The sequence below is a fragment of the Podarcis liolepis genome (assembly GCF_965112155.1).
Source record: "Podarcis liolepis genome assembly, chromosome: 5".
Taxonomy (NCBI): Eukaryota; Metazoa; Chordata; class Lepidosauria; order Squamata; family Lacertidae; genus Podarcis; species Podarcis liolepis.
Genome location: NC_139556.1, coordinates 83,642,742 through 83,669,842, shown reverse-complemented (window position 1 = coordinate 83,669,842; position 27,101 = coordinate 83,642,742). Strand labels below are relative to the sequence as shown.

Genomic DNA, 27,101 nt, shown 5'->3' with positions numbered 1-27,101 from the left:
TGCGTACACCCAGCTTCATCAGCAACAGCCAGCATGGCCAACCATCAGGGATTTTGGAAGCTGCAGTTCAAAAACATCTGAAGGGTCCCAGCTCTTCCTGCTGTGGCTGACTTACACCTCAGATGCTGGCGTCCTAAAACCAGTTCTCTTAGCTTTGGGATATGTCTTAGCTTTGGGATACAGAGGCTCTGCTCATCCACTGTTTTTCTTCTGTGGTCACAAGACTGGTGCCTGAATCAGCTCATGTTACTTGCCTGAGTGCACCTCCTGTGTAGACAATAAAGATATTCCTCCAACTGTCTTCTCTTTAGGGTGACTTTGGTACACAGAAAGAAGCTGCTTGGGCTATAAGCAACCTGACAATCAGTGGAAGAAAAGATCAAGTAAGTAACCTAGTCTGACGAACTGACTTGTTGTTTTAAAACAGTAAAGGAACGTACAAAACAGGAAGCACAGTTCAACCAAATAATAGCATTTAGAAGTGTTACTGATTTCAGTGGGAGAGTTTTTAAGCAAACACTTAATTCTTCCCTTGACCTCAATGGGACTTCAAAGTGTATAACTTTCACTGGATTATACTAGATCAAAGCCACAGATGGGTCCTCTTGCAAGAACCACCTTATACCACATTGTGCTCATTATTTGCCTTTAAAATATGCCTTTAAAATATCAGTTCATCCACTTAGAACCAATTCTGATCAATTTCACGCAGACCAGTGTTTCAATGCTCAAGAGAAGCTTGTTTCACAGTAGATGCTCCTGCAATAGGGTTTGCCTGCCCTTCTCACTAAAGTCCTTTGCACCCCTCTGAAAGATGTTTTTGAGGGACAGAGACCTTCCAGAATAGTATGGGATGTGGAATCTGGAGAAATAGGGGAGAGTGCAGCAAAAATGAAGCGAAGTCGAGTTTTGCTTCTGTAATGCACCTTTGGATCCAAGGTTTGGTTTGGTTTCTTTTGCTATCACTCGGTGTTCCTTGCAGATTTAAAAACGTAAATCAGTAGCCTCACAGGTGAGTCTTGCATAATACTCTGTTCTAAAAGCCAAGCCCCCTCGATATCTGGAGCTAGAATCCACCAACTTACAATAGTTGATTATGTCCAAATTCATCAAATACATATTTAATATGAGTTAACAAAAATATATTTGTTTGGTTTTAAAGTCAAAACCAATTATGAGTTACTAGATGACATAATGCTTATTGAGTACAGTGAGAATCCTTTTACTTGAATTTCTGTAGTTTTGAAAATGTTTTAATTAACTCCTTTTTCTCCATACTCTTAGTATATTTATTATTATTTCATAATTTGTTTATGGCTTAATCATATAAACCTCCAAGCAGTTTATGTAAGTTGTATTGATCCTAATTGGCTTAATGTCTGTTTCTATTCCTTTTTTTAGGTGGCGTACCTAATTCAACAAAATGTAATTCCTCCCTTTTGCAACTTGTTAACAGTAAAAGATGCTCAGGTTGTACAAGTAGTGTTGGATGGGCTAAGTAATATATTAAAAATGGCTGAAGAGGAGGCAGAAACCATAGCCAACCTTATTGAAGAATGTGGAGGTACGATTAACAATTTACCTTTGTATACCAAGGTCTAAGATTTGATAAAGTGATCCTTCAGTTTTTTGTTTTTGTATTTTTGTCACAGATCTGGAAATATTTTCATAGTTTCTATGGAGAAATATGATTTGTAGACATTCTGGTTACCAGTGTGTTTTGAAAAATCATTTGTTTTCATTTTTACAGCTAGTCCTGTAAAAATTCCTTCAACTTTTTTGTGTTAAACTTTACAGGGCTGGAGAAAATTGAACAACTACAAAATCATGAAAATGAAGACATCTACAAACTGGCTTATGAGATCATTGATCAGTTCTTCTCTTCAGATGATGTAAGTACATAATTCTGAAACTGAATATTTTGAAGTAAAGTACCGAATGTTAAAAACCTGGTAGTGGACTTTGGTTTGATTGGATTTTTTTTTTTTGTTAGTTTTCCAATATACCCCCAATAATAGCCAAATTAAAACAATAACAATTAATTCCCAAATTATACAATTATGAAAATGCCAATCAACTTCCAATTAATACATTTTAGTTAAAGTGGCTCCCCGCATGGTGGTTTGGATGCATTTCCGATCTTGTATCACTGCATTCCATAATCTTAATCAATGTCAGTTATATTTTGGTTATAATAATAATCCCTCAGTCAACAGATACATAATTAATGATTTCCATTCGTGATGTTACAATATATAAATATATAAAACTTCAAGTGAGGAACTCACACTTTATATTTATTCTGCCCTGCATGTGAAAACTATTATGTCCATGGAGATTCCTTCTGTCCGTATATGGTGTTGTCTCTTTCACTTCCCAGCTGTTGTTTTTTCCCATTGTGGCTTGGGGCGGAACTGAATCTCAAAGTTTCTCAAAGGTCTTAGCTCTCCGTCCCTTGCTTCAATGTCTTGGAACTGGCGACAGTCTGCTGGAAACCATTCTGTCTCACTAGTAAAACATGTTGCAGATCTTCGCCATTTTCCCCTCAGCCTAGGAAAAGGTGGGCAGTTTTCGAACGTGCTGAAGATTTAATACTCCTTTCTAACTCCCAGAATCCCTGCAATGTTCTTATCACAACCCCCAAATTCTTTTCCTTCCAGCAAGAGATTTATGGCCCATTTAAACTTTATCTTAGATTACATTCCATCAGTAGCATGCAAAAATCTCAGTCTTTTTCCTTGTCTGTCGTTTTTAAACGGAGTTGAGGGGAATTAATCTGTCTTAATCATGGGTAGGCAAACTAAGGCCGGGGGGCCAGATCCAGCCCAATCGCCTTTAAATCTGACCTGCGGACGGTCCGGGAATCAGCGTGTTTTTACATGAGTTGAATGTGCCATTTTATTTAAAATGCATCTCTGGGTTATTTGTGGGGCATAGGAATTCCTTCATCTCCCCCCCCCAAAAAAAAATATAGTTCGGCCCTCCACAAGGTCTGAGGGACAGTGCACCACCCCCCTGCTGAAAACATTTGCTGACCCCTGGTCTTAATAATTCTAACATAGTCATACTTGAGCTTCCCCTCCCCCTCCGTTCATTTCAGATCAATCTGTTTCCATTTTTGCTTGTTAATATCACTATTACTCCAACGTCCCTTCCTCACTTGTAAATATCTTTTTATCTTATTGCTGAATCATAAATATATAAAAGCTTAGAATAAACAAACTGTGGGGTTCCCTCTCCCCAACCAGCTCCCACACCGAAGAAAATCTTATCTCAGTTCAAACCTTTGACCCATGTAGCTGGTATATTCCACAGTATGTTGTTGCAACCCTTTTCCATCACATGCCAGTACTTTAAAGCCAATTAAGGATCCAATTCAATGGAGAACCTCCTCTTCTTAATGGCGGCGTAGGAGGGTTTTCGCCAGGCAAAGTGCTTTTGCACTCAGCGCATTCCATGCCAGAGCAAGAGCCAAGTACCGAGACGAACTGCAAGTGAAGCCCGTTCCCCCCATCCCTGGGGTGAATTTGCAATGATGATTTGCCCTCTGTCATTCTTGTTTTTCATTTGGTGATGATCACTTGCTATCGTGAGGGCTGCCTCCATTAAGGCAGGTGGGACTGGAAGCCTGGAAGATTCTTATTTCTGGTCTTTGTGGTTCATTTACAGATAGATGAAGATCCAAGCCTTGTTCCAGAGGCAATACAAGGTGGAACATTTGGTTTCAATTCATCTGCCAATGTACCTGCAGAAGGGTTCCAGTTCTAGAGTGGTATTTTGGAAGTTAGGTACAATGCAGCACTGAATAAAATAAGGTTTGATCCATCAAGCTTGGCTCATGGGATCCGCTGCTGCATTAAATCGGGGAAGAAAATGGTGAAGATTTCATTTGGAATCACAGAAAAGCCCGAATGAAGTCAAGATGGCGAGTGGGTGCGAGTGAGAGTGAGTGGCAAAATGTAATGAAAAACTTCACACTGAATGCTTATATAGGTTGTTCAAAGGAAAAGGGCTACAGGTCAAAGATCTTCAGTGCCTGAGGAGGAACATTGACTTAATTAGCGCAATTGTGGGGGGAAAATGCAGTACTATTCCATCATCAAGCCATGTAAGCATAAAGGAGAATAGGATGCCCATATAAGTCCAAGGAGAATGAGCCCAGGTCTTGCTAATGAAGCACCGTGTGAATGGACAACATTGAGTGAATGTCTGGACTCAGTGCTGTGGGGCCACGTGTGTGTTTCAAATCTGGGGCTCTTTGCTCATGAAGCAGACTCCTAGTCTTGGAGTGGGGTGTGTACGAGAGTATGGTTGTGATGCTGTATGTGAACGCATGCAAGCTTGATTTGCCTTCAGGGGGCTGATAATAACCCTAGTCAATCATCAAAAGGAGTGTATAAGTGTTAACACTGGACACAAAAACGGAGACCGGTTTAGCAGCAGACTATGGTTTTACTCCTGCAGCCTGTGTTTTGTTTTATTCCCCACCCCTTTTATTTTAGTTATTTCCTTTCCTGTATGGCTTATTACTAGTTGCTTGTAAAGTCAGAAAACTTTGAGGAAGGCTTCCCTGTGCATTTGCACCAGATGACTGTTCATTGTTTACAAAAAAAAAGCTTTCCATATCATCAAAACTAATTTGTGTAGATTTTTTGCATGAAACTCATACAAACGTTTCCCTCTTCCAACAAATTGCCATATAATACTAGAAAACAATAAAAAAACAAGTTTAACACCATCCTTTTCATTTTCAGAGACGACATAAAGCTATTTTTGCATGTGGTAATTTACAGCATAGCTCATTTTTAGATTTTATTGAGTCCTGTAACCAGCTGTTTCTGTTGTGGTAGGATACCGTGCTGTGTTTCAATGTTATTTGTTTTCAAACTTTGTTTTCTATGAAAATGATATGGAAACCTCAAAATAAAATTTGGTGCATATGTACTGCTGAAAAGATTGGAGATGTGAATAGATGTACAAATCAAGTCATGGTTTGAACACCGTTAATAATACCACCTAATCTGTCCAATTGTTCTAGACTTTTTATCTTTAGATGTAGGCAGCCATGAACAATCTATTTTGAGCCACTTTAGAGAGAACTTTGTATTCTTAACTTGCATACAAAATGCAAGTGGTTTTTATAATTGGAATAATACCTCAGTTTTGAGGTTCTGCACACTAAATTAAAAGTGACATTGCAAATATGTACAAAAGGAGAACTCTTTATAAGGTGGCTCATTGTAGGAAATGCTGTGCCTTCCCCTTTGAGCACAAGTGTTGCATGAACAACAGTTTGCTATAAGAAAACATACCAGGTTAGCCACCATTAGCATCTATATCTACCTTGTGGTTGTTTTTTTTAAATCAGCTGGTAATTCTGAAACGCAGTAGAATGGATAAAGATTATTTTGTGATCATAACTCTTTGTTGGACTAGAGTATTTTTGCAGCATTCCTTGTCATCAGAAACATGGTTAAAAGTTTAAAAACTAGATGCAGCAGAAAACTAGCTTGTGAAATTTATCCAAGTAGAATGCAGGCTAGGCTGTCTTGGGGAAAATAAACATTAAAACTTACAACAATGTTACATTGGTGTATGCATTTTTGTCTATACAAATATTTACAGAACCTGCTTTTGTGTGCCATTATTTGATTAAGCAAGTAGAACAAAATTATAATGCTTATATTTGATAATCCCTTTCACCCTTTCTGAAATCATGCCTCTTAGCCTTCACCAACTGTAGGTTGCCACACACAAATTGACTACATTTGAATGTAGGTCCTCTGTCCCATTCACTCAGCAGCATAGTTTCAATATGTTCTTTTGCTCTTTAGGCCTGAGACCATGCCTTCCACAAATTATTTTAAACAAGGGGAAAACATCTGCAATGAAATAACCTCCTTTCTACTCCTTTATTACTGAATCAATTGTAAAAATGCATTGTCACATACATAGCCGTTGTCCTAGAACTTTCACAACTATCCCTTCCCACAGAATTCAATATACTGTAATCTACTTTTCCTATTAATAAGAAACTACTAAAATTGTATGGGTTTCAAAGTGTTATTTCTACCAGAAGATAACAAATAGTAATTCTCATTTGACATGTCTTTCTCTAAGCTTCAGTTTTTCTTAAAACTATTCTTTGTGGAATGACCAGGTGCTGGTGGTGGTGTTTAATGCAGTTGGCAGGTTCCAGAAATAATTTATTGACATTGTTCAAACATAATGCCAACACATGTGCCTGTGCATGGCAATTCCCTCTCCTTTTTTCAGTTTTAGGTAAATCACAGTCACTTTGGGTGGCGAGCTATGGTTTTTTAAGTCAGGAAAAGAGGGAGGGGAATTGGGACAGGAGCAGAGGGGAAGTGCATGAGTCCTGCTAATCTTCATGTACAAACTCCTTGGGTACTGGGTAACTTAAGAAAAGATGGGAAACACTGCTAAGTTAGTTTCAGGCACAAGCAATTTCTGAAAGCAGAGAAAAAAGGGTTTGGGGGGGCGGGGGGGGGGGAATACCGCCACCCTTTTATAAATGTTTCTAGTTATACACAGAGAAGCACAAATAACATTGTTCCTCAAAATACCCATTTCAAAAACCAGTACAGTTCTGAAGTTGGGTATGAGCAGTACCGTCCTAAATGCATTGAAGCTACATGTCACGAGTTCTGGATTTTAAGATACTGAATTGCAGAGAATTGTTTCCACTGCAAATTGTGGAGCATCCTGTTCATCTTAGTGGTGTTCTATTAAAGGAGCAATTATGGTAGAAAGTATGCAAGGATGCTAAAATAGCCAGGAGCAAATGTGAAGAAAGTAAAAGATAGCAACAAACTTCATTTGGGAATATTGATTGAAGGCTTGAGCACAAAAGCAGCCATGGATAATGTATTGCAAGAAATACAGAGGTTGAAAACAACTTGGCCTAAAAGGACATCAAGAGTAGCTTGATATATTCCTATTATGGCTTGGAAATGCTCTACACTAGTGAAGCTTTGGAATGTGTAGTTATCTAGAAGAAGTTGTAGACCAGTCAATTGTTCCTATTCTAAATTTTACATACAAGCTATAATATTTGAGAAGTAAGGATTTTTATTAAGGGTTAGGAAAGAACTAGCAATTTTTTTGTTTTAAACTATACAGTAATATTGCTTCATCATGGAATTTACACATGGTTCTGTGGAATTATGCACAGTAGCCACAATCTAATCTAAAAATATAATTTGCATGTTAAACTGGCATGTGCATATCTAGAGTTTGGCTGCCATTTTAAATGGCTACGCCCTTGCACATCTAGACTTGTTCAGCTGAAGCAACTGCACTAAACTTAATATAAACAAAACATTTTAAAATGTCCAAACTTTTTCAGCATTTTATAAAACAGGCTTATTTGGGGAATTTTGCATTTAGTTGTCCTTTGTAATTTTCACTAGAGATTTTCCTCATCCATCACCACACTTGTTTTAAGGCATGGGTGAATGTGTGGTTTTCCACATGTCTGACTACAGCTATCATCCTTGACCAGTGGTTATGCTACCTGTGCTTTTTAAGACTAGGATTCCAACATCTAGTGGCCCATAGGTTCCTTATCCCCTGCTTTTGAAGATGGTTTCTAATATGGAGGTCCTGAATATTGTTTCCCCCTTACATACACGTTTCAGGTTTGAGAACAGATTGTGTTGAAACATTAAGGAATCCTAGTAGCAAGGTGAAGTGGTGGACTTTTCAGTGCACAGTAAGGGGCAAATAAAAAGCAATGTTATTTTATCATTCATTTCTGGGGTTACAGTTTGATTCCTATACGGGAATAAATGTTTTATGCAAGTTTTTTCCTAGGTTAAACTAAGGATATTCCTTTAGTGAGAGGAAGGGGGATGACAGCTTCGAAACAAATAAGGCCGTCACTCTCTTAACCAACCAGCCCCGTTTTAGTATCACTCGTCATCTTTAAATGCTCCTTTATTCGCATCTGCTCCATCTTTCTCAAGGAAATCGACAGGTGGTTTGCAACTGTTTTCTTGTCGCCCTTTCCCGTTGGCGTTCATTCTCCCGCTGTGGTGGTATGTGGGTTCCTCAATAAACGGGGCTTGGATGCTTGAGGCCGTTCACCCTAGAAACAGGGGGTCTGCATGCGATTCGTCCTTCTTCACGGTCTCCTGGCGTGTGGCGTCCCGCGCGCCGGACAAGGGCTCTCCCTCTTCCACATTGCCCTTCTGCTCCCCTGAGCTGTGTCCATGCTCAGCTTGCTGCTGCTGCTGCCTCCTCCTCAGCTCCTCCCGGAAGATGGGCGGCAGCTGGTTGACGTACTCGCGCCACTGCACTTTGCCCGCGTGGCCGCGCTTCGGAACCGAGGGGAGGAATTCGTCGTGCAGCGGCGCCGGCGGCGGCTGCGGCAGGGAAGTGGCGGACGTGCCGTGGAAGGAGGACTTGGCCCCGCCGACGTCCCACGACGAGTGCATCGGCTCCAGCCGGGCCGGCGACACGCAGCTGAACCCGGTGGCGGTAGAAGCCAAAGTGCACGACAGGAAAGCCAAGAAGAGGCTCTGCCCGGGGCTGGCCGACAAGCCTTGCAGCTCCGGCTGGGTTTGCAGCCGCTCGCGGATCAGCGCCAAGAGGCACGAGCCCAGCGCCGCCGTGCATGCGATCAACATGGCGGTGACGCAGTGCAAGAGGGGCGCCAGCGAGCGGCACAGGCGCGCGCCGACGAAGTCCAGCGCCAGAGCCAGCGAGCCCGTCACCACGCTGAAGAAGCAGCAGCAGGCGATGGCCAGCATGATCGGGCCCCCCGACGGGCCCAGCAGCGGCGTGCCCGGAGCCGGGTTGTCCTGCCGTATCGCCCAGGACGCCCCCAGCACAATCGCCCTCCGCTTCTTGTCTTCCACCAGCACCCAGATGGGGTAGGCGGCTGCCGTGCCCAGCACCGCCAGCGCCATGCTCTGAGCCAGCGCCGCCGCCAGGCTCCCTTTGCGCCGGAGCCGGTTTCGCCTCAGCAGCACGAGGCGGACGATCTTCGACTCCCCGAAGCTGGCGGTCGCCTTCTCCATGGCGACAAACTTAAGAAACCGCGCCGAGGAGACAAACTTCGGGAGCTGCGTGTCCTCAGGGGCGGCTCCTGCCCTCGCTTGCCTCTGAGGGAACCGAGACCCGTTCGTCTCGTCAGGAGGGTCGTTGGCAGTTGGGGAGGGGGAGGGGGCGCGAGGCGCAAAAATGGCGCCCCGCTTTTCCCGCCTGATTTTTCTGAGGGCTCGAGCGTTTCGTTAAAAGGCAAAACGCACGCCGTGGAGGTGTGTAAAATTAGGCGCTGTGTATATATGGGATAACTTTTCCCCCTCAACGTCGTGTCGGAATCCGGAGTCATCCCATTAGAAGAAATGAAGTACCGGTAGTTCTTCACACAGCGCATAGTTAAAGCTATAGAATTTGTGCTCAAAAGCTGTGGTGAAGGCCACCAGCTTTCAAAGGGCCAAATTCATTAAAGATAAGGCTGTCAATAGCTACTAGTAGTCATCACGACTATGTGTTGCCTCCAGTGCCAGAGGCAGTGTTTGGGGTTTTCTTCTTCTTAAAATCCAATTTTTCGTCCTAAAAAAGCTCCCAGAGCAGTTTATAACTAAAAACAAACTTGGGCCTGCCTTCAAATTTCAAATCTGAAAAGACACCATGCAAAACAAAAACGGATTGGGAGGGAGGAGGAAATGAGCAAACTCGGTTTTCCAGGACTCTCTTTCATCCAGAACCTTTTTACACTGCCAGAGTTCAATCAGGAACATGTTGAGAACATGTTCCAACACACATGTGAAGATTGTCCTACCATCCTTGACTAATGGTAGCTCACACATATAGGATGAAAAACGTAACTGCTTTCTAGGGACAGAGTGTGATTTCTTGTCAGACATCTGATTTGGCATCCTGCCTTTTAGTAATTAAATACATTTTAGAATTTTTTATTCCTTTATGCAAGTTACAGTTTTAAAAACAATAAACCATGAGAGCCTCTATTAAAGATGAGGCAATGTACTGACAACTACCGGAGTTAATTAGAAGGGGAAACTCCTTAAATTCCATTAAGGACACCAGTGTCAAACACTCAGAAAATGAGTAGTGTAGTGTCCTATGGTAAATTTACAAAAGCAGATGTATTAAGTTACAGATTTTGTCACGCATTAGTAAGTGCACTCTAACAGTATTGGGAGCCCTGTGCAATGTGGACAATGGTGCTTATTCAAGACTATCTTAACACTCCCCCCCCCAAAAAATGGATTAAATAAAATGCTTTCTTTCACTGACAATGTATCATTCAAGTTTTTGATTCTCAGCTTACATCACACTATGTTTTCTGTGTCTGTTTGTCTTAGCTGGTTCTTGGCAGTCTCAAATGTACTTTGTTTAAAATCATTTAAACCCACACCCCTTCAGCAGAAAGAGATTCAAACTTGTGATCATTCTTCAGCAGACACTGAACTATACAAGGTAAGGCTTTATTAAAGATCGCACAGTAGTTCTGTTGTAACTAGAGACATTGCATGTTGTAAATCACCCTGTGTTACTCAGATGAAGGGTGCTATAGACATTTAATTAATAAAAATAATACAAGCAGTGCACTTTTAGCTGGCCTGAACTTTGCAAGCAGCTCAGTTTGATAACTATGCTGTGCAGTAACTAGTCCACAGCAAATGATAATAGCCAATACAAGGCTAATTCTATATTTGCTGAGCTATAAAATGATAATATACTTCCAGCCATGACATGGTTTTACTTTTGTTTTTATTGGTAGCATTGCTATCATACTGCTCCAAGGTGAGCCTGATATTGAATACTTTACACATTAAAAGTGTATATATGGAAAAATATAACAGCACATGACTACCATATTTAGTATGACATAAAATGGAATGTGGAAAACAGTAATAAAAAGTTTAATCTACTGTGTTCTCTCTTGTTAAGGTTTATTACAAAATGTTGAGGGAGCAGTTAATGTAACATTCTTCGATACTGTTGACAGGCCAAGTGGCTAATGCTACAAGCAGTAACTTGTGCCATTGCATTTTGGTCTGGTCTATTTCCCTGCAAGGCAAAAATCTGCTCCAGACCTTTGCACTCAAACTGTTACTTACTTTCAAAGAAGTGTGCTTAAATCTCTGGTATTATTTTCACCAGTATCGCTGGGATCCAGGTTGGCACCTTTTTACAAATGCCAGTTTGGATTGCAGCACAATAAAGACCCTCATACCATGATCTAAAGTATTTAAACAAAACAAAAAGCAAGGGTTACACATGTTTTCTGCACACAAGCTATCTGCCCCTGGATTATCCATGATTCATATGGATAACAAAACGTGAAACTACTGATTCCAATGATTGCAGTGGCTTTAAAAAATGCCACCATGATAATGGAAACTTGGCACCTGTGACTAGATTATTCATTTAAGGAATTTATGTAACGTGGGTGTACATACATGTCTAAAAATTAATAAGAATGGCTCTATTCCTGATTTTCTGTGAAATACATTCACTGTTTCATTCTGCTTGGCTTAAGTGGAACTATGGTGATGATGAGTCTGCTCACAGAAAACAAATTTAATGCATTTGGTTTCATATAAAGTCACCTAAGGGAAAAAAAACTGTTGGAAGCAACACTGATTAGAGGGAGGGAAGGCTTGTATTGTCAAAGCTTGTCTATTTGATTTAGGGAGGCAGGGAATGGGATTTTATCTTTCCAGACACAATTCCAGACATTTCCCAGATGTTTACATGAGAGGCTGTAAAATATAAATTTAATTTTATCAGGATAGACAGGTGTTTACTTCTTCTGGAAAGATAAGCATAACATTATTTATGACACAGTGGCAAATTTACGGTATATCATTATTTGCTTTTTCAAGCTTACTTTACCAGACATATCTCAGTATGTTTGCATTTTTACTTCAGCATGACTCAATAAATTATAAATACTCTAGTTCATAGAGAAAATATACATGAGCTCTTTCACTTATGAAGTCTTGAGGATTATCTGTGGAACAGATGGTAGATCGCAATGTCAATCACTCAGTGCTATATAACATATCCACTTCATTGTTGAGATCAATTTTTTCTAGTGTCCAAAAGAGGGAGTGCTTTGCATTCTTTTCTTTGGTTTTCTATCCAGGACAGTCTAGTGCAGATGTTGAACAGGGTTGCTTGTTTAGAAATCAGAGAATCTCCACTACCACCTGAAGAAAAGAGTGAAAAAGTGGTGAGAGTATGGTACTGACCTGGTTCAGGCATTCCTTTCCAGACTTGCTAATTTAGCAGACAGGACAAGCAAGACGACCACATGCTCCCCCTCCTTTTCTTTCTCGGGACTTAACTCGTGGTTTAATTAAACCACAGTTACCCATTACATCCAAAATGGGGAGCTGTGTTTTAATGTCAGTTTACTAACCAGGACCTTAAAGTAAGGTCCTGGTTAGTAAACTGAAATTAAACCACAATTCCCTTTTGGGGGGCAGAACAACTAACTGTGATTCTATTAAACTATAGTCTCACACAGTTACTTATCTTGTAAGGGTGTTTGGTCTAAACAACACAGCCACAGCCACAGGATTCGGGATTTAATTCAGTACTGTCTGAGAAAAATGCCACTTTTGAAACCAACACTATGCTACCTCCATACCTCTAGAAAGGTTGTGTGAATCATTCTCAGTAAAAACTAATGGGAAATTGAACTAGTTAGCTTTAAAATAGTAAGACCAAATCATGTTATATAGCCCATATGACATAATATTTCTTTGTTTTACGTGTAATGATATCACTATCTGCCAGTGGTCATTTGATGCACTTTCCTTGCAGGCATTCGTCCCTGACACAGTTTGGCTGCAGGATTGTCCTCTCTTAACAGTGGCCAAAGTATGACTTCTGACACTTTGTGTTGGAGAAGTAGGTAAGCATTTTCTATTGACAAATGTACATTTTGAAAATGTATGAGATTGGATTATAAACCAGCCAGTCCAATACCTATATTAGATTAGCCCAGGTCAGGGTTTGACTTTGATAAGCCATAATCAGAGATTGTGTTACTGATGCTGTCTAATATCTATTTGAAGATAACAAAAGTCATATGTATCTTTGGGAGCATATGACATCAGTATGCTGTTAATGCTCAGTTAACATATCTTTAACAAGGTGCTTGGAAACTTAGAATCATAAATCATAGAATTTTAGTTGGAAAGGACCCCAAGGGTCATTTAGTCCAACCTCCTGCAATGCAGGAATCTCAACTAGATAATTCATGACTGATGGCTTTCCAGCCTCTGCTTAAAAACCTCCAAGGAAGGAGAGTCCACAACTTCTTGTGGAAGTCTGTTCCACTGTCAAACAGCTCTTACTGTCAGAAAGTTCTTTCTGATGTTCAGTTGGAATCTCTTTTCTTGTAACTTGAATCCATTGGTTCATGCCCCACCCTCCAGAGCAGGAGGAAATAAGCATGCTCCATCCTCAGCATGACAGCCTTTCAGATATTTGAAGATATCTATCATACCTCCTCTCAGTCTCATCATTCCCAGGCTAAACAAACCCAGCTTCCTCAACCATTCCTCATAAGGCTTGGTTTCCAGACCATCATCTTGGTTGCCCTCATCTGCACATGTTCCTGCTTGTCAATATCCTTCTTAAATTGTGGCAACCAGAACTGGACACAGTACTCCAGGCGTGATCTGGCCAAGGTAGAATAGAGAGGTGCTTTGACTTCCCTTGATCTGGACACTAAACTTCTGTTGATGCAGTCTAGAATAGCATTAGCTTTTTTTGCTGCTGCATCACACTGTCGACTCATGTTACAGATAGATAGCCGTGTTGGTCTGCCATAGTCAAAATAAAAAAATTCCTTCCAGTAGCACCTTAAAGACCAACTAAGTTAGTTCTTGGTATGAGCTTTCGTGTGCATGCGAATGTGTATCTGAAGAAGTGTGCATGCACACGAAAGCTCATACCAAGAACTAACTTAGTTGGTCTTTAAGGTGCTACTGGAAGGAATTTTTTTATTTTGACTGTCAACTCATGTTAAAGTTGTGGTCTGCTTAGACCTCTAGATCCTTTTCACATGTAGTACTGGTGATCCAGGTGTTCCCCATCTTATGGTTGTGCAACTGGTTCTTCCTAAGTGCTGAACCTTACATTTCTCCGTAATGAAATTCATTTTGTTAGTTTGGGCCTAGTTCTCCAATCTGTTAAGGTAATCCTGAATCCCGATTCTGTCTTCTGCGGCATTAGCTATCCCTCCTAGTTTTGGTGTCATCTGCAGACTGGATGAGCATTTCCTTAATTCCGTCATCCAAATTGTTTATAAGACATTGAACAGCAGTGGATCCAGGACAGAACCCTACAGCACCCCACTTGTCACTTTCTTCCAGGATGGCGAGAAACTGTTAGTGAGCACAGTTTTAGTGCAAATGTTGAAGAGTGCTCACTTGCTTAAGAGTTTGTCCTTACTTTCCTACGTCACTTATCTAGGGGAGATAAACCACAAGCCTGGGTCCAGGTGTAGTGGTAAACCAATCCATGGCTTAGCATCTGGTAGTGTGGGAACAGTGGCTGAAATCTATGCTTTGGTAACCCACAGGTAAGCTTAAAAGTAGGTAGCCGTGTTGGTCTGCCGTAGTCAAAACAAAATAAAAAAATTCCTTCCAGTAGCACCTTTGAGACCAAGTAAGTTTGGTCTTACTTAGTCTGACTTAGCATTATGAGCGAACACAGAGCCTGTGAACTTGCTAATGAATTAGTTGTGAATTAGTGAGCTAAGTCTATAAAAGCATAGGGCTCATTTTTTGGTTATGTCAGACAATTCTGGAAGACTGAGATTCTACAGACAACTGGTTGCATATGTGAATTCCTGTATTTTTAGATAGATGGCACAAGTGCTTCTTTTCCCCTAATCAGGAGCTTTTGCTTTTAGGCACAACCCAGACAAAGTTAGCTATTTTAAAATCTCAGTGCAATAATTCATACAGTTATTAGCACATACCTACTACTGGAATCAATGGGGCCTAGCCCAGTTTACTTTGGGGTGGCTTGAGCCTGCATGCTTAGGTTGCCGATATTCTGTTGACTTTCCCCCCTCTTAAAATCACATCATTTTGAAAAGTATGCCTGACTGGTAAGGTTTTAACTTTTAATTTCTCTCTTTAAAAAAAAAAATCCACCGTTTATGGAAGAGAAATCCAAAGTTTCTTAGCGGGGGTGGGGATAAGAAAGAAACAGAAAGGGGCAAAAATACACAGAATATGTTCTAAGGCGCAGCCCGCTCCAGCAGCCGTTAACGGCTGACCTGAGGGAACTGTTGTACCGCGTTCATAAAATTCTCCTCCCTCGTCCGGCCGTTTACTTTTGAACTGATCCTTCCGAAGCGGTTGATTGGCTCGAGACGACCGGCTTGCCCAGGCGCGTGCGCAGCAGCGAGCTGCCGCGGCTGCTTCCCTTTCCTCCTTTCCGGCGATTCTGATTGGAGGAGGAGGGGAAGAAGGGTTTAGCAGCCCCCGGCTGGGATCCATTCAGGGGAAGCTGAGAGGAATTTGCGGGGAGCGAGGGATCTGCTGCCGCAGGTGGAGGTGAGCATGTAATGCTGGATACGTGTATTATTTTGAGGAAGAATAAAAATGGAGGGGGGGAGGTAGGCTTTTATGGGCGTACTAGGTCGTTGCCATCGTGACTGCCCCGTCCCCGAAGTGTTTGGGGAGAAATTAAGGGAGTGGCGGAGAGAGCCTTGAAAAGTGCTCCTGTTTCTGTAGGTAGAAAGAAGAGCAACAGTAAAGGTAACTCCTTTTGGGAGGGGGGAAACAGTGTGACCACCAAGAACTTCGTGGCATTTTCGTTAGTACCACTCTACTCTGGCATTTGGATGCATATCGGAACAATACAGCTGCCCTAAGACCCAGAAAACTCAAAGGCAAGTATCGTTTGTAGTCAACTTCTTGCTATACTAATTTATCCCTTAAGTTCTAAATGCCTCTTCTGGTGACTGTTCTTGGGTCACGATCCTCCAGCTATTTGTATCTAAACAATACCATTACTCAAGAGTGGGGCTACTTGGCAAATAAATGACTGGAGGGGTCCAGATCTAAAGCATATACAGCTTGCCCTTATTTAAACTTCCTTAAATTTAAATCCCTTTATATTAATTTGTGCTTAAGAATACAGTATAAAACGTTAGTGTTTCACAGTGACTTGCATTAATAAATATTGAGAAACTCTCAGGTTTTGTTTGCAAACTTGCGTTTAAAAAGAAACAAGTATCAGGGAACTGATCTTTCGTTTCCATCTTAAGCTCAGTTCAGATTCGATTTTGTATTTCTTCCATAAAGTATTTCACTTCTGTTCGCCTACATACTTTCCTACCTTTGAACTTGTGGCTTCCAATAAAACACTAATATACAATAACCTATTAAACATTAAAAGCTTCCCTAAACAGGGCTGCCTTCAGATGTCTTCTAAAAGTTTGGTAGTTATTTTCTAGAATCATAAGAGTTGGAAAGGACCCTGAGGATTCCATTCCCCTGCAATTCAAGAATATCCAGCTGTCCCTTACAGGCATTAAACCTGCAACCTTGGCACTGTCAGCCCCATGCAACCAGCTGAACTTTCCAGCTATATTGTGTTTGGTTTATAGTCACATTTCTTGGTAAACTGGCATCATTTCCTAGATGGGTATCTGCTAAGGGAACTATAATTTTTATACTTTTAAATTCAAATGACCATAGTAACAATTAACTAGGTATTTTTTTACACCTCTGTGGCAATTCCTGTGTGTTTCCAGGTGGGTTTCACAGGAGAATTCTCAGAAACATAGGAAGGGCCTTCTGTGAAATATAGGCACAATATTAGATTTTTAGAAACATAGGTAAAGGTAAAGGTACCCCTGCCCGCACGGGCCAGTCTTGACAGACTCTAGGGTTGTGCGCTCATCTCACTCTAGAGGCCGGGAGCCAGCGCTGTCCGCAGACACTTCCGGGTTTAGAAACATAAAACAGGACAAAGAAAAATCTGCTGGAAAAAAGATTGGCTCCAATCTCAGTGTCGGTATAATAAGAACATTGGAAACTACCTTATACCATGCTAGAGCATTAGTCCACTGGTAAAGGACCCCTGGACAACCAGTCGAATTTGACTAAGGGGTGCGGTGCTCATCTGCGCTTTCAGGTCGAGAGAGCTGGCATTTGTCCGCAGCTTTCTGGGTCATGTGGTCGGCATGACTAAACCTCTTCTGGCGCAATGGGACACCATGACGAGTACCAAAACGCACAGAAACACCATTTACCTTCCTGCAGCAGCAGTACCTATTTATCTACTTCAAATATGCTTTTGAACTGCTAGTTTGGCAGGAGCTGGGACAAAGCAACGGGAGTTCACCCCATCACACGCGTTCAAACTGTGATCGGAAAGCCCAAGAGGCTAAGTGGTTTAGTATTGTCTACACTGACTGGCAGTACCTTGTCAGGATTTCAAACGAGGCTTTTGCTGTATAAACCTGGGACCTTTTGCTTGGAATAAATGTGCTTCACCACTGAACCACGCCTCTTTCCTAATTTATGAAGAAATTGTACCATAGTCATTGTACTATAGTCATTATTTTGTGTGATGTGCAACAAAATATCCATGCAGTACATAGCATTTTCTTTTTAAAACAAGTTTCACTGATGCTGGAGTTATAGGTCATTGTGAAAGAAGTTCTTTGTTTTATTTGCTGAGAAACATCAGTGATGAGGCAATAAAATTTTGTAAGCAGGAGTGCATTTTTCCTTTCATATAATTACTAGTCATCAGAGTGGTAGAGAACTAAGGAATGGAGGTAAAGGTTTCCCTGCTGAGAACAAACTTTTTTGCCTTATTCTTAGACAGGTTCAGCCCATTGTGAATAAATTATAATTATAGGATTTCTGCATCACTACTTCAGCTCAGAAAATATGCCTTACTGCTTGTTATCACCCCTGAATGTCCAGCTTGGAAAACATAATCGCCAAATTCTTCACTTTTTATTCCAGATAAATAGAGAACTGTTATTTCTAGAATATACCAATCCCAGGGCTGACAAATACGACTTCACTATATCTTATTGGTCAGTATTGAAAATTGTACTTTGGTGTTTGTTTTATTTATTATATTTTTCTGTAGTATCTAATGGAATTTTCTCCAAATACTCTGGGTTTTGTTTACATTTTTAAGGTACATTACTACTGTTTCCTTAGCCATGCAGCCAGTGTAGATTGATTAAAATTGAGTCATATCAAGTCAATTACTTAAATCAGAAAAAAATGCAAAGTTAAAGCCGATGTGTCCCGCCGATCCTACATCATATATTTCCTAAACAATAGCTGTGTTCACATGAATGACAAACCAAACTTTATGACCCGTGGCTTATTGTGAATGAGCAGCATGTTGGTACGCTCTGCCTGATTACTCCTGTTTTGCTCTTCCCCTTGCATATGTGGGATATGCAATGCAGGGACTCTATTTTGTGGCTCCCTAACAAGCCATCATTTGCAAGCCAGCAACAAACAAACCTTAAGCCAAATTATTGGGGAGATGTAAATCATAGAACTGTAGAGTTGGAAGAGACATAGAGGGTCATCTAGTCCAACCCCCTGCGATGCAGGAATCTCAACTAAAGCACCCATGACAGATGGCCAAAGACTACAGTGTGACACTTCTTATGTTCTTTGGTGGACAAAGGCAACTGTGTGTAAGAGAGCGCAATCATGAAAAGAACAACAGAAATAGCCTTTCTGGGGTGCTTTATAACTGATGCTTAGTGGTCATGACATGTGGGAAAATGGGCAGAACTTACCTAACCAGCCCCACTGGTGGAAGTCCTGTGCAAGGACTTCCACTTGTACCATGGAGCTCTACCCAGCTCTCTTCCCCCACTTCATGTCCCCTGAAATTTGCCTCCAGGAGAAGGTTTGGGAGAACCTTCAGAACAGTGCTCAGGTGGAAGTGGGGTGTTTGTGCATATGGAACAATTGGAAGAGTGCAGTGTTGAATTCTGCCTGCCGGATTCAGAAAATCCATGGTTGTATTCAACTAATGTTTACTCTTTTGAAGTCTGTTGACTCATCCATGGAACTTCACGTACATAGTTCCAGAGTGTTCTAAGGTCTGTGAAAGAAACAATATGCTTGACTGCATATAGATGCCGGTGAAGCATCATATTAAACAGAAGTCAAAAAGCTTTTTGTGACTGTTTAAAGTCATTTTCTGACTATTGAAACTGAGGACGCGACCAATGTGTTCACCCATATGGTGACTGCTCACCAGTGGAATGGTTCAGTGGATTCACACTGAAGGAATACTATTGTTATAGTTGTGCGTTAGCAGTTGAAAGAGATGTACTAGGAGGAGACGTAACAAGCAGCAACTCTTTGTTCAGAGCTACAATGGGGCAATCAGAATTTGTGGGGAGCACATAGGAATGCAGAAGAGGATCCAGGACTTATATCTTACTGCCCAGTATGTTCATAGCTGTACCCTTCAGGTGAACTTGGTGATAAAACCAACAGCTTTACAAACAAATAAATGATTTTCAGACCTTTTTTTGGTTTCCTGGCATCCTTTGCCAGCAGCACAAAAAGGAATGCAGTTTTGGAGGGTGTTGCAAGAAGAAGAATCCCCAGATTATATTGGACATGCTGGAACTTTAACTTCTTAACAATGAATGTAGTATTTGGGAAGAGACTGACACTAATTTAATATTTTTGGAAGAAACATTTTGATAACAGCACAATCAGATAGGTGCAAGTTCCTGTACCTTTTGTACCTGTTTTTTTCAGAATGATGACTCATGTGGATATCCACTTCAGTTAACTCCAGAGAACAGCTTGACTTTGTCAGATTTTATGAGCATCATCATGTCAAGTCAAAAGATTCCATTAAAAGCTTGTTCTCTGAGTTAATTCTGGAAATCACAGCTTCCCAGAAGCTAAACAAAGGAGAATCTGGATCAAGACACCTTGGACATCATTGCACAAGCAAAATAATATCTGTATTTACTGATCATTTGGTGCAACACCTGTACAAGGGTGTTGTTTCTAGTACGTAACTTGAGTTTCCTGCAACAGGCACTTAATGAAGCTATTGAAGCCTGGACCATTACTGTGGGATGAAGGCTGAGCTTTCTATCTTGTGCAAGAGGCAAGAATTCTGCAGTCACAAAACTGTGTTTACATTCCTGCACAAGCTTTCAGAGAGCAAGCTGGAGACAACATTGCAGCAAATTATCTCATTGCCAAGATTCTTGATCACCGCTCAGATGACAATGGTAAATGTGCTATGGAGTTTCTCAGCAGTGAGGATTAAGCATTTCCTCTGGAACACCAGGAAAGAAGACAGACTCAATGCTTTGTGGATTAAGTAAGTTCCAGACTTCAATCACAGGACAACTAGACTGTTTGCAAGACCAAAAGACTCTTTGGAGAAGGGGTGTGGCCATGGAAAAGAGAATGGCTGCTTAACTCTGGAGCTCCGTTCCTTGCCTGAAGGAAACACAGTTAAGAGAAGGTAATTTATCAACCTGCTGTTCTCTGGATGGAGCAGAGGTCAAAGGAATGTTCACAAATCACGACTGACCAAAAATAGGTGATCTTGCTCTATTTTTTTTTAAACCTTGTGATAAAAAACAAACTTCAAGCTTGCAGGATGCTGAAGCTGACACTTAACATGGCACTGCCTTTGAAGGATTCCCCCTTTCTAAACAATCAATGACAATGAACATGTCATTTTCAATACTGATTTTTCCTGGCAAGGTACATTTCAAAGGCTTTGCCAACATTTAGCACTAAGCGATGTTTGGTGGTAACCATAGTTGTTGTTCTTACATTTATACAGTGGTGCCTCGCAAGACAAAATTAATCCGTTCCGCGAGTCTCTTCGTCTTGCGCAGGACGGCTATTAGCGGCTTAGCGGCTATTAACGGCTTAGCGGCTATTAACAGCTTAGCGGCTTTAAGAAAAAGGAAACAAGCTCGCAAGAACTCGCAAGACGTTTCATCTTGCGAAGCAAGCCCATAGGGAAATTCGTCTTGCGGAACGACTCAAAAAACGGAAAACTCTTTCGTCTTGCGCGTTTTTTGTCTTGTGAGGCATTCGTCTTGCGAGGTACCACTGTACTGCCTTTCCCCCAGAGTGGGACTGAAGGCAGTTTACAGGTAAAATAGAAAAAGCTAAAACATAGTTAATCATGGTTGAAGCTGAAGTGTTGTGCAATCATGACTTACTTCATGACAGAATAGATTCCTGCCATTTGTGCAGCTCCAGCCTCTCATCCCAAAGACCTTTGCAGCACCTTTAGACTGGCAGTGCCTCGAGGGCCTTGTCATCAGTGTCAGTGGCCCGCTTGTTATTACTATTGCTTTTGTATCCTACCTTTTTCTCAAAGGAGCTCAAGGTGGTGTACATGGTTCTCCACTTCCTCTTTGAATCCCCACAGCCACCCTGCGAGGTAGGTCAAGCTGAGAGGCAGCAACTGGCCCAAGATCACTCAGTGAGCTTCATGGCCAAGCGAGGATTTGAGCCCTGGTCTCCTAGGCCCTAGTCCAACACTACCCCGGGGGGGGGGCACAACCTGCAGCCCCTCTAGATGAATGTTGGACTACACCTCCCATCATCCCTCATCACTGACTATGCTGGCTGGGGCTGATGGGAGTTGTAGTCCAGAAACATTTGGCGGGCCAGAGTTTGTGCACCCCTGCTCTAACCACTACACAACACTGGCTGACTGACTGGATGGGTGAGCTGTGGCAAATGTTGTCTGCTTTGTCTTGCCGGTCCCACTTCCTCTCCCTTTGCCCATTGAAGGAGACACAATCCTATTTAAGTTTCACATAAATTCTCTGAGTGGAAAAGAAACATTTGGCTACCTTATGACATTTGTTTTATTTTTTTTCTTTAAGCACTCCTTCCTAAAAAAGTTCTATATAGCTTTTTGAAGAAGTCATCTCCAAAGTGTGTCCCGGCTGGTATGCTACAAGGAATAGATACCTCCCTTGACTCTGAATGATTTACTGTTTTGTTTCCTATTATTCAGTCTGCTGCACTGAGTACACTTGGACCAGTCCATCACTCTTGTTTCAGAAAGACAGCAGAACTACTTGCACTTGAAGGAGGGTGCTGTTGCATCTCTTGAGTCACTGCTCTAGGTTTGCCTCCTTCCAAATTGGTGGCATATACTGGTCAGTAGCTCCTGCAGAGATACAAGAGGTGGGCTCCTCTAAGAGTGAGCAATCTTTATCCTAACATTCTCTAAAAGGAAGCCTTATTTCGGTCTGGGTGACCTACGTCTTCAGTTTTAATACAGATCATGTGTAGGAAAGTTATTTAAAACATGTTGTTTCCTTTAAAGCTTGCAGCTTATCACCTTTTTATTATCCGTCCCTTCTAATCAGTTTAGTTGGACATACAGCATATCATCTTCATTTTATCCTTATAATTGAGCTAGGTAGGTTAGGCTGAGAATTGGTGACCAGCACAAGGCCACCCACTCAGCTTCATGGCTGAGTAGGGATTTGAACATGAGTAGGCAGCCCTGGTCTGACAAGAAAAGTCCTGCAATGAACAAGTGCATTTATGGCTTAATGTTGCTGATGACATAAATGAACCTCAATACACTCCTTAGTTTACCTGTGATAATACATCCATTGCTTAAGAGGAAATGTTTTCTAAGTGTCTTTTTGCATAGCTAATGTATACTTTTATTTAAGAACAGAAATGTACTTGAATAAAAAATATATAGAAAACCTATGACATTAGCCCCATATAAACTGTATGTATGAGTGGTGATTGGAGAAGGAACTGGCAAACCACTCCAGTATTTTGCCAACAAAACTCAATGAGCATAAATAAGGAGAAGCTCTGAGAAGAAAGTGAGTTTCCAAGGCACGCTCTGGCTCATGGGGTCACGGAGAGTTGAACATGACTAAGATGACTAAACGAGTGGTGGCATAATTTAGATATATACTTTATAAGTCATAAGCAGCATTGATTTCTCTGATCATATGGTCCATGTATGATGGTTTGACAGAAACCCCTTTCTTGCTTCATTAGAGGGTTGTGCTAGTTATAGCTTGGCAACATATCATTTTATAGAGTAAGTGGGAATCCGTAATATATAACTGATTAGTTTTTGGCCCATTCCACATTTTTTAAAAAAGAAAAAACAATTTCTATATTAATTTCTTAAACTATGTTGAAAAACATGCAATAAATACTATAGCTTAATTAAACCAACTTAGAATGACTTGATTCTATTAGACTTTACATATATATATAACTTTAAAAACGTTTCCCTCTTTATTTTTAGGAAATGCATCATTTTGAAGAGGAACTAACTTGTTCCATTTGCTACAGTATATTTGATGACCCTCGTGTACTGCCATGTTCACATACTTTTTGTAGAAACTGTTTGGAAAGTGTTCTTCAGTTATCAGGCAACTTTTCCATATGGAGACCCTTAAGACTTCCACTGAAGTGTCCCAACTGTAGAAGCATTGTTGAAATTCCACCGACGGGCACAGAATCTTTGCCTGTCAACTTTGTATTAAAGGCTATAATTGAAAAGTATCAGCAAGAGGACCATCCAGATGTCGCTACGTGTAGTGAACATTATAGACAACCTCTAAATGTTTACTGTCTTCAAGACAAAAAACTAGTATGTGGCCATTGTCTTACAATAGGAAAACACCATGGCCATCCCATAGACGACCTTCAAAGTGCCTACATGAAAGAAAAGGAAACTCCTGGCAAACTCCTTGAACAGCTGACAGATAAACACTGGAGTGAAGTGTGTTTACTTATTGAAAACCTGGAAGAACATAAAGCTCAATGTGAGAGCATTGTCCAGGAGGATAAAAAAACTGTGTTGCAATATTTCAAGAGACTCAGTGATTTACTTGATCATAAAAAACAAGCTTTGCTTGCAGCTTTGGAAGAAGTGAACATGCAAATTGAGACAGAATATGAACCTCTAATTGAAAATATGAAAGGCATACGGGAAGAACAACTTGAATTGATGTCACTGAATACAGCCATTCAGGAGGAGGAATCTCCCCTCTTATTTCTGGAGAAGGTTGATGATATTCGCCAGCGTGTTAAAGCTTTGAAGGAAAAGCCGTTACCAAATATAAAGCCTGTAGAAATCTACCCGCGAATAGGGCAGGTGCTGAAAGATGTGTGGTCCAAAAGTGAAATTAGTCAGGTCAACAAGATTGTCATTCCCAAAATAAAGCTAATTTCAAAAGAAAAAATATGTAGCCATGGCTGTGAAAAGGAGAAGAAACCACGTAAAGAATTCTTCAGGTCCTTAAAGCATCTGGCAGTTATACTCACTTTCTTAGTTGTGGCTACTATTATCTTTAGCCAACATCCCTTTCCATTTGTAAAGGAAGGAACATTTCCCTTTGTTATGGAGTCCTTGGAAACATTCTATCAAGATTTTAGTAAGAGGTTTCAGATGGTGGTGGGAACCCTGTGGTATACCTCTAATTTTCTACTTGAATGCCTATACAGAATATTCCCTAGTTCCATGTGAATATTTCAAGTAGCAACCTGTGCTATATTAAGGACCTCATGGATTATTTTAATTTTTAAAAACAGATTCTTATAGCCTGTTGTTAAACTTAGAATGGTAGCCATTAAGATCAGATGATTGAGCCTATTGGCCGATTTACCAGCAACAATTTATAGTAAGGGGATGGAAATTTTATTAAAATGAAACCAATACATGGGAATTTCTGGTCTCAGAATATGTTCACAAACTGATATAAGTAAAGATTAAAGTGTAAATAAAGTGTTAAAAAAGAAGTAAAGATTAAACGGTCCTGTAAAGGCAGTTTGGGAGCTATAGCAGACTTTCCCTTGAATTAGCATCCTCTGCTATCACATCTTTGTGACCTTCAATCCTTGTTTGTCTTTACTTACACTTTTACATATTTTATAAACGCTATTTCCAAAGTATTATTTAGTGCAAAGAGAGTGGAATGAATGTCATAGTATTTTAGTGACACATTAATCTTAAGTACCCTATAACCTTCCACTAATTTTCTTAGTTGCCCCATCAGTGTTTAATGTTTTAAGTACCAAAGATTTCAAAATGCATTTTTTCCAGAAAACAAAGTTAATCGTTAACTAGTATGAAAAATAACTGCCAGTAATTCCCAAAGTGACAAAACAGCATGTCTGGGAACATAAGAAGGTGTTTGCTTTACAGCTGTTGTAGGAAATCACAAAACCCTACAAACAAGAACTGTACATGTATATGTAGTTTGGTGATTATGTTAGGGATATACGCAGAAGGCAATAGTATGCTGTAATTGAAACTAGTTTTTCTGCTGGCATAAGACTTGGTGGATTCAATGTTTCTGTATGTTCACTGTATATTTTTGTATAAATGAATTACACGTTTTATCAAATTGGAAATGTTTACTTACACTTTTCAACAGACTACGTTGCTTATCTCATAATACACCACAATTCATAATACTTCTACTCAGAAATAGGTCTCTTACTTTTTATGAAGCTTACTTCAGAGTGGGGTAAGGATCTATTAGAAATCTCACAGGATTTCTACCTTTATGGCTCAACAGAGGTTTGAACTTGAGTCAGTTCTAAGAAGGGCGCTGGAATATTTTTCTTATAAATACCTTAGAAGTGCCTCCTGGAGAGATTCAAGAGTAGACATAACCCCTACAGGCGACAGCCCTATCTAAGTTCCAAGATGTCATGTCACTCTAAATGTGTAAGTTACAGGAAATGAATGTTCCTTTGGACGAGTGCATCACTGTTCCGGTGAATATGTGTGTCCTGCACTGATCATCTGAAATTTTCAGCACAGACCTAGATGTGGATTGTATGTTTAAATAGGCACTGCTGCATTTGGTAATAAGCTATTCCATATCTATGGGGTGTTAGGCAAGGGGTAGTACTTCTGGTGGGGGACGTCATGCTCCTGGGGTAGTTTGCCCACTCACGGGCACTATCTGCACTATCCCTGCATGCAAAGACAGCCTGCAGTGGATTGAGCGGATGAGACCAATAGTGGGTCCAACGGTCAAGAAGGGTTTTTGCATGTTGCTGTAGAGGGAGAATTGAGGGGCAAATGTGGCTCCTCAACCTGGGAAGGCAGCCCACCTGGGAGAAGGAAAACTACTAAACCCCTGCCTTGCAGAATACTGTATTGGCCTGAATATAAGCCTCACTTTCCCCCCAAATTTCAACCATGAAAAGTTAAAGTGTGGCTTAAATTCACAACCTTACAATGCTGGCTTTTATGATAGAATTATATTCAGGTATTGTCTCTCCCCCCCCACCTTGAATTTTAAAGGTGCAGCTTATATTTGGGTGCAGCTTCTATTCAGGCCAATACGGTATCTGTGGGAGAAGGTGGCGCCTTGTACGTCTCTTTCTGGCAACTCCTGCATCCACGTTGGTGTCAAATGTATTGCTCTACTTTCCTTTGGACCACATCACAAGAGCCAGATGGGAACTGAAAAATAAACTACTTAGTAGTTTAGTACATCATTTGCCAATCTTACCACTTACCATGTTTAGGACTTGGATGGTGGGCAGCTACACACTGATATCTTGCCTAGTGGAGCAGTCCCTATGGGATTTATATTTTGGTTGTTCACCCACCACAGCCTTATGTAACTTGCACCTGTAATTTATTTCCTAAGAATTGTGGGGCTTTTTATTACGTATTCAGCTTCATGCTTTTAAAATGTAAAAAAAAGAAAGAAAATGTATTGAAGTTATTTTTCCAGTTTTTCGGATTGCAGAATTTGTATTTTTCCATGTACTAATATCTTAATCTTCATTACAGCGAACAGCTTTTGCTGACAATTGTCATCTCTATCACAAACCTACTTCTGAAGGTATTTTAAATAAAACTTGAACAACGTAACTTTGCTGCCCTTGTGTACCATTCACATTATTGGGGGGGGTGTTAAGGATTAAATTTTCCAGAAAGGAGGATTCAGTCTTTTCAAAATCAGTTGTGCACATATAATGTAGTCAGGAAACATTCCACTTGGGAGACAGAGAGGCCTGTAAATTTCAGGTTCCCATAGACCAATGATCATATCATTG

At 40.8% G+C, this 27,101-nt stretch overlaps 2 protein-coding genes and 1 long non-coding RNA gene across 12 annotated transcripts in view; 2 read left to right on the top strand and 1 right to left on the bottom strand.

The window, feature by feature from the left end:
• KPNA4 (karyopherin subunit alpha 4) overlaps positions 1-5,586 on the top strand; it is a 29,473-nt gene extending 23,887 nt beyond the window's left edge. Inside the window, exons 14-17 of the mRNA XM_083504254.1 lie at positions 312-383; positions 1,402-1,564; positions 1,798-1,892; positions 3,670-5,586. Of these exons, the coding sequence (XP_083360380.1) occupies positions 312-383; positions 1,402-1,564; positions 1,798-1,892; positions 3,670-3,768 (429 nt within the window). The 3' untranslated portion in view covers positions 3,769-5,586. The remainder of the gene's footprint in view (positions 1-311; positions 384-1,401; positions 1,565-1,797; positions 1,893-3,669) is intronic.
• Positions 5,587-10,457: 4,871 nt separating this feature from the next.
• LOC310707465 lies at positions 10,458-15,129 on the bottom strand. The gene is made up of 2 exons (XR_014526472.1): positions 14,999-15,129; positions 10,458-12,209 (listed from the first exon to the last, which is right to left on the bottom strand). It is a non-coding gene; the product is annotated as an uncharacterized lncRNA (long non-coding RNA).
• On the top strand, positions 12,887-26,916 carry TRIM59 (tripartite motif containing 59). 10 transcript variants are annotated; one of them, XM_083504451.1, is made up of 5 exons: positions 15,397-15,581; positions 15,762-15,919; positions 18,012-18,085; positions 22,048-22,220; positions 23,320-26,916. In XM_083504451.1, exon 5 carries the CDS (start codon positions 23,323-23,325, stop codon positions 24,544-24,546), a length of 1,224 nt encoding a protein of 407 aa, XP_083360577.1. In that variant the 5' UTR covers positions 15,397-15,581; positions 15,762-15,919; positions 18,012-18,085; positions 22,048-22,220; positions 23,320-23,322; the 3' UTR covers positions 24,547-26,916. The 10 variants fall into 10 exon arrangements, with proteins under 10 accessions (XP_083360583.1, XP_083360582.1, XP_083360584.1 ...); XM_083504452.1 differs by lacking the exon at positions 22,048-22,220 and adding an exon at positions 20,085-20,523; XM_083504458.1 differs by lacking the exons at positions 15,762-15,919; positions 22,048-22,220 and adding an exon at positions 19,797-20,601 and having other exon boundaries at positions 15,350-15,581.
• The last annotated feature ends 185 nt before the right edge of the window (positions 26,917-27,101 follow it).

What these genes read in the sequence shown, in the direction of transcription:
- TRIM59 (XM_083504457.1), top strand. Translation starts at nt 23,323, where the DNA reads ATGCATCATTTTGAAGAGGAACTAACTTGTTCCATTTGCTACAGTATA.